General features: G+C 40.0%; 1 protein-coding gene across 1 annotated transcript in view; it reads right to left on the bottom strand.

Moving 5' to 3' along the window:
• Positions 1-8032, bottom strand: part of CWC27 (CWC27 spliceosome associated protein homolog) — a 157823-nt gene that overhangs the window by 147583 nt on the left and 2208 nt on the right. The window contains exons 2-3 of the mRNA XM_018569332.1: positions 6640-6736; positions 2475-2587 (exon numbers count right to left, since the gene is read on the bottom strand). Coding sequence (XP_018424834.1) covers positions 2475-2587; positions 6640-6736 — 210 coding nt within the window. The remainder of the gene's footprint in view (positions 1-2474; positions 2588-6639; positions 6737-8032) is intronic.

Genomic DNA, 8032 nt, shown 5'->3' with positions numbered 1-8032 from the left:
AGTTGTCAAGCAGTCCATTTATTTTGACTGCTGCAGTCAAAATACATCACAATGCTTTCATATGGGCTTTCTTGTGCTTAAGTCACACCATTGCAGTCCGTTCAGATGCAGTCAGAAAAAGTACTGCTTGTCCTATTTTACATGCATCAAACTGCATCGAAACGCATCAAAACGCAGTGCAACCGCATCACACGCAACGGAACGCATACAAAAAAAAACAGATTTAGAATTGATTACGTCATCACCCAGGGACTTCCTCTTTGTAGTATGGAGAGAAAGTGAAGAGATGGAATTTGTGGATGCAGGTGATTTCATCCAATGTGTGCGGGGCTGTCCCCTGCTGTACAACAGCAAACATCCCCAATATAAGAATAATTGCCACAAGATGGCAAAGTAGAGGGAGATTACTGAAAAGTTGCACCCAGATCTTGGGGCTATGAACCGGGTACAGAAACAGCAATGTGGTGAGTTCACTTTTTCACAAACTTCTATATAAGGTCTGTCTAATTAGCATTAGTGCAGAAAAAAACGCATGAAAATGAATTGCAAACATGTCAAAATGCATTGCAATGCAACTGTGCAGACGCACGCAGTTGTGATGCAGTTTCTGGTGTGAACTAACCCTACACTGGGGAACAAGCTTAAATTAAAGGGTGCTGTGAGGCAGCTTGGTTTGGCATCTTGAAATGCCCACATGGCTTAGCAAAGATAGCTGAACAAAGGATTAAGGGTTGACGATTAGGCTAGCACTGCTGTCAGATGTCAGCTTGCTCCCTCCGTACTTGTCAGCCAGCAGGTTCTGAATCATTTACTCTTATGATCATTACTACTATGCTGAAACACAATCACAGGTAAAGAATGAGCGGCTGAATAAAAGGCATCAGAGTCTGGGAAGTGTGTTTCCAGGACCAGAGCTTGTTACACTCCCCTGCCACCAGTGTTCTTTTGAAAAGGCTCTCTGTCTGGCAACAGCTTTTGCAGTATCATTAATATGTTTTTGCCTAGCCAGAATAATGTTTGTTTCTAATATGTCCTTAAGTTCAGTTAAAGCGGACCTTTACACTCAAAAATCAAATTCTACCAATGCATCCCTCTGCGTATGATGATTAATAATAACAGAGACATGTCAGGTGTACACTGCTGTGATTTTGAAATACTTACACTTGCAGAGCATTCACTTCCTGCTTTGAAAGGGCAAAATTACTTCAGTTTGCCATAGCAATGCACACTGGGATTGCCTTGTCATTGAAATAATGAGGATGTAATGCCAAAAGCATTGCATCCTAGGAAGGTTACATCAGCAGAGCATTGCTGGGAAATCTCATCTGTAATCACACGTGATCTCAGGGAAATGCATTTTTCTCCCTTGAGGTAATGTGCATGGCCACATGTCCTGGTCACATGTGCCAGAGTTTAAGGAAGTAAAAGAAGAGCTAGTAATCTGCCCTTACTCAATATTGCCACTGCCAGAAGACTGGGGAAGAAAAGAGAAATAAGGAATGCAAAGAATACAAAGCCGGCAATTATCTAGAAGTATGTGTTTGAAGATTGGCATTACTAAACATTTCTAAAGGTGTGTTTGTTGTTATTCTAAAGAAATGGGTAATGGTCCGCTTTAATAGCAGTATACAGGTCTCTATTTATAAAATGTCTGCAAACCATACAGCTCTACAAACAAGCACATTATGGTCACTAGATGGAGCTGAGGAGCAGAGGAACTTCCAATACCCCTCAGCTCCATCTAGTGTCCATAATGTGCTGTGAGTCTCGTTCGCAGAGCTGTTAGCTTGTTAGCTCTGAAAATGTTTCATAAATAGGCTCCAGAGTATTTATGTTCTTCGTTCCTTATGTTCATTACTAAAAAAAAAATGAGGGCTGCAGCTAGGTCATAGCAGCACGATCTCCCAAAACGATATAAAACATACATTACAAAAAATGTAGATTAACAAAATACATACAAACATTTCTCTTTAAAATAGAACTATGGCCCAACCTTTTTTTTTGCCCTAGTTCTGTTTAGGGTCACAGGAGGACATATACTAATGTCCTCCTATGACCCAAAACTCAGCATATAGCACACTATTGCCTGCTATATGCTGTCAGCGCAGAGCCGCGCTGCAGCTGGGTTGATTACGACAATATTGTTGGGATCTACACTGCTGCCTGATTGACAGCTGGCTCTGACTTTCTAGAGGCAAAACCAGCTGTGTACGCCCCCTTCCCCCGTCTGATCCCCCAGGTAGCTCTGGAGGAATAGAGAGGGGAGAAGGTGATCCTTCCGGGGAGTGGTGACTGACAGTCATCGCTCTCTGCAGGGAGAAGTTTGGGAACTAATCGATCAGCGGTATGAGATCACTCAATTCTCGATCAATAGAGCCAACGTGTGACAGCTTCAGTGTCACGCCTTGGCTCTAATTATGGGGATGAGTGCATTTCCCTCTCCCATAATTCTCCTTTGATGTAATCAGTCTTACCCTGAATGGTTTTCCATATACTGATTCGCCCCCTGTCCCGGTGCCTGTTGGATCTCCCCCTTGAATAATGAAGTCAGGCACAACTCTGTGGAATATTGTGTTATCATAATAACCTGGAAAAACAAAGAAATTGATAAATGCTCAATTGTAAATACTTGCTCTTGTGAAAAAAAAAAAAAAATTAGTCATGATGATGCAGACACAGGATAGACAACAATGACCTAGAGATTGTAACCCGATGAGTTGCGGAGCAATTTTCCAATTTCAGCTATGGACCTAATAATTGAGCAATAACTTTATTACTTATGAAACAGAATTAAGGCATATTTTTGAAGGGGGACAAACAACACTTTCTTTTCTTAGCATTGTCACCCAAGAGTTATTTCATTTTCTATATAACAAATGCAAAAAAATAGAAAATATACATCTTTTTCAGTCTGACACTTGATATTTATAAAACAAATGCTACTAAATAAATATAAAAGTAATAATTTTAGGAAAGACTTGTTAAGAGAGCCGGGAGCAAGCGGCAGAGACACAGGTACGTTTTTACCTATTTGGTAACTTTTTTATTTTTTAAAAATATTTTTGCATATATCTACTGCTTGTTAGCAGTAGATATATGTTAAAAAAAAATTGACTTTAATACCACTTTAATTTAACATTTTTTTCATGCAGCATGCTGGCTGGTCTGATGATGCGATAGGTCCTTCTCCTTCAGCTCCAGTGGCGTTGGTAGGCAGTCCTTCCTCCTGGAATGAGTGATGCTTACATAATGACATTTTAGCGCCATTCATTCAAGAAATACTTGGAGCCCATTCTGCATGCAGGCACTGCCCCAGGGGTAGGTCCCTGACTATCTGGACCCACAGGAAGTGGGCTCGGATGACGCTAGCCAGCTTTCAACCCAGAAGATAAGCAGTACCACAGAGCAAAACAATGCTTTTCTACTTTTGAATTTAACTCATGTGCAAAAAAAAAAGAAACATAGCAGTTACCAGAGTCACAGCTAACTACAGTGTATCAATTTCTGTTTATATTTTAAAAGCATTGAGCAAAAACACGTATTTTTGCTGACCAATACTGAACTTCTGTAGCATCAGTTAGACAGACTTGGAACTTGGCTGCCAAAATGACAAGATGTCCTGGCAGCTACATGCCTGGGTACATGCTCAGCTGAAAAAGGAGTCTATGACATACAAGATAAGCCCCTGGTGGCATGGGTAAAGACAACATTTATTTGTGAGATTAGCTAATTTGTATAACATTAGGTCTGGCACTTTCACAAACCAAAACAAAGTCAATAGGTTTATTTTTAAGCATCAACAGGACATAAAGTAATGAGAAATCTAAAATTTGTGTTGTCACCGAAACAGAAAAAGGAGGAATCTTTCAATGGGGAAGGTTCTGGTTACAATTGTCTAAGAGAGGTTTTCCCTTATTTTAGAGAGAAATCCATATACTTCTCAGTGTGTTTATAGGACATTGTAAAAGTAATTCTCTTTAATAGGACAGATGGAAAAAAAGTAAAAACAGAACTGAAAGGGGTTTTATCCATTAATGTGCGTGTCCACCTCACGTGTCCTCTTTACTTCAAAATAAATTGGAGGAATGAACCAGGCTCACCTATGTCCCAGTGGTAGGAAAATACCACACTGTAAAAAACAAAAGGCAAAAGTAAACATTGGGTACAACCTAGTGCATTAATGCACTAGGGTGTAACTGACTGTGTTTCAATCTTTTAGGTTTTACTCATTCGCTACTCTACACAAAAGTTTTAAAAAGTTTGGCTTTAAATATACTTTATTTAGAATGAATAAATAGTATAGCTCTAAGACTTTATTCTTACTGAAATCTTAACTAATGTCAGTGCTTAAAGGATACGTGCACTTAAAACAACCCCTGCACATATGCATTTGTTGTTTTGGCAGCACAACCCCATTGACATTTATCAGGGCTGTCTCCTGGCCGGCAGAGGGAGGTAGACAAACCTCATAGAGAGCATTGGCGAATTTACTGAGCAGGTACGGCCAGGAGAGGAAGACTTTGGCCACAGAATGTAAACAAACAACAGACGCTGGACCATCAGAACTCCATAAGTATGCATCTGTGAAGGGGAGGGATTAGTTAGGACAGCTTAAAGGGGCCAAAATGATAAGTGCACTTTGTTTTAACCCCTTAGTGACCGAGGCCTTTTTTGTACCCATGATATAATCCACATTTTAGGCCTGAAAATTACTTCAACTCCCCACACATTATATATTTTCTGAAAGCCAAAACCTATAGAATAAAATGTTGGCAGTTTAAAATGTTTATATTGCACGTTTTAGCGCAACTTTTTATCAAACCCAAAATGCACCCACAGGTCATCAGTTTAGAGATACGCATAAATATTGGCCTTAGAATTATTGCTCTCAACATGTGTAGCGTGATTGTCGTTTTCATACGTAGGCGCACCCGACGCATGTTTATGTGAAGACTCGTGAGGGCAGGGAACTTTAAAAAAAAAAAAATTACTTTTATTTTAAATGCTAACACATAGGGGGGCTTACAAGCTTTACCGGCCCGGAGAAGAAATCGGGAGACAGATGAGTCGCTTGATCACTTCTATTGTAAAGCAGACAGTCTGCTTTACAATTGTAAACAGAGTCCCGGCTTCTTTAACCGCCGGGAGTCTGTTTGAACGGGCCCGGTGCCAGTGACGCACTATGGACATCACTGGTCACTAAGGGGTTAAAGTGCATTAATCTTTAAAAGGCAATTTGGAAGAAACTACTCAAACATTTTAAACAATCCTTCAAAATTGATTTAATGTCATTGTAAAATCTCAGTATTATAAAGGCCTCCACCTAAACACATCTCATACATCTAAACACATGAAGGAGTTTTTTGGTTATGGATAGAGTAAGGGAGGATTATAAACCCTTTCAACATTTTTGCCCCCATGAACTATTGGAAAGATTGGGAGAAGAAATACCCCCAAAGTGAGAGCAATCCCTGGTGGTCAGCAGTCACCAGAACCATTAGCAGATTTCCCATCCATTTCTGTTCTGGCGAGAACCCAAAATTTGGGACTTCTTCACTTTCAGTGATAACAGTCACCTAGACAAAGAGAGAGGGTCAATCTCCGTAATGCCGATTCACTGCTGTTGGATATACCCTACACAGCAAGTAATTATTCCCTGGTGATTCGTGCCAGTTTTTGAACCCATAATGCTACTTGTCATATTTAAGCCCTGAAGAAGGGTGAGGTCTCTGAACCCACCAAAACTCATTAGCTGTTCTGTGTTGTCACTTATGAACCAATTTCATTATTAAACATTTTTGGGCTCTCATTTTGTCATGTTTGGTGCTCTCATTAGGCGGTATATATGCATATATGTTCAACCCTGTACTCCCCTGTATATGGGACATCCTGCGAGAGAGGCCTCACTGGAGCCATTGTGCTTTTTCACGTTCCAAACGATCTTCTGAATCTTTTAATCTACAGCCTCACTTCCACTTGTAAGGTTTTTATTGCTGTGGAACAAGTGTTCTAATCCCTCTCCATTCTATCCAAAACTCAAAACAACATTTTTGGATTTAATTGCACTTTTAAAAAGTTGGCGTAATAATCAGTACAAAAATGCACAAGGTTCCGAGTAACCAAAAGAAATATTGCGCCTTTTTGCACTGTTTATTATGCCGACTTCTTTAAAAATTGTGGAATACGTTGAAAAAAAATTAAATACATGTTAAAAAAACCTAATGCAGGGCCCTGTAACTTTTTTTTATGGTTTTAAAATTGTGCTCTATGGAACAAAGTGATTTTGTTAATGTCTTCAATAGCTGTGTAAAGTATGCTTATTGATAACTGGTACTGAGATGTGTTTAGGTGGAGACCTTCTAAAACTTTGGTGTAAATGTTGTGTTACATATCTGATAGGGTGGCTGGACTGGAGTACATTGTTGAATATTTCTTGGGGTCCATAAATACCAGTTTATGGTCTCCAGTACTTGATTTATCGTTATAAAATACTGTAAGTTGCTCTTTGATTGCAGATATGAAAAGGATGCCATTCTCTACTGTTTACTGTACAGTAAAATGAAAACCACAAACTCTACACCACCATGTTTACTCACATTGTAAATCGGCACACAGATTCATAGGGAGAGTCTATCTTACCTTCCAGACAAAGTTGAACAAAGTTTCGGCAAGCTCTTGGTGCTTCCTTTGACCACAACTCAATATCGATATCCCCAGCTGTTGTTTTCAGCAAAACCTGGAATATTTTAGTTGCATTAGACTGTTAGCATTATAAAACAATAGTGTGATGTAAATATTCCTCAATGGCTCTTCTGGTCACCTCCTATTTGAAATTACCACAAAATAAAACAGAAAAAGAAAATGTCTGGTTGTGGTGTATAGGAAGTGTGGATATGAGTGGCTGGAAGGACTCCCACACATACTGTGCATCAGAACCTCTAGTAAAATGTCATATGTGATGCAGTCTGTATCTACCATTTTTGTTATTCTGAATTCCCCTCCAAACAGCAGTTATACCTACCTTATCCATCGTTCCCCTGGCAGCCAGTGCTCTCCTCTTCTCTTCAACGCTCTGAGTTGTGAACAAGACCTTTGTGTCCTCACTTACAATGCAGCACTGCTGGTTCTGCATTAGGCTCCTTAGACAAAAGACGTGCGACCGTACAGTAAAAACGGTTGCACGCCTGCCGCACACTTTGCGATTATGGTACGATCGCGGGATTTGGGCACCTTTACGAACATGTTGGAAAAGCAGCCGAAAATTGTAAGATTTTCGGCAGGTTTGTGGCATGCTCGTAAGACAAATGCCGCACAGGGCGGTGTACGCAAGCGCACACTGCCCGCTCAGCATTGCAGGCATCGGAAAGCCCTCCCCTCAGCGGGGCGGGCTTGCGATTATTGCAAGTACGATCTGCCTGTCCAAGATGGGCAGATCGTAAGAGCTTTTAATTACCTTACAAGCATCGCAAGACGAAAGTCGTGTGATGGTTGTAAAGTGTATGGCCAGCTTAAGGCCTCATGCACACAGCTGTATTGATTTAATGGAGGATCTTGCCGACAGCAAGCTCCTGTGTAAAAAGTTATCCATACTGCATCTGATCTCATTCGTGCATCTGCTTATATCCAATGAGCTGAGATGTGTACATTCTGCACCAGCACCACTGATTACACACTACTGATGTATATATGTTGGTTCTAAATGAGCTATTTTATCCTGGTCCTTGGGTTTTGTTTATTCATGATTTGCACATTATTTATGGCTTTATGCAAATGTGTTTTTAGAATGATCCAATAAAGTCTTGCTGGTTTTATGGGATAATTAATAAATCTATATCTCCTACTGGCTGTTATACAAATCTGATTGTGATCCATTTACATTGTTGATTTGGTATCAGATTAGCTGGTATAATACTTTTGTTGTGTCACTGTGTGGTATTGCTATTGTGATTTGTAGCCTGTTATACGGCTATGTATTATTGCTTCTGTGATTACACAATGAAACAATGAAATGCACCTGAACATGCTTGTATAA

This window comes from Nanorana parkeri, unplaced genomic scaffold (assembly GCF_000935625.1).
Source record: "Nanorana parkeri isolate BGI_ZX_2015 unplaced genomic scaffold, ASM93562v1 scaffold1323, whole genome shotgun sequence".
NCBI lineage: Eukaryota > Metazoa > Chordata > Amphibia > Anura > Dicroglossidae > Nanorana > Nanorana parkeri.
Note: the sequence above shows the minus strand (reverse complement) of the source record. Positions and strands in the feature narration are given on the sequence as shown.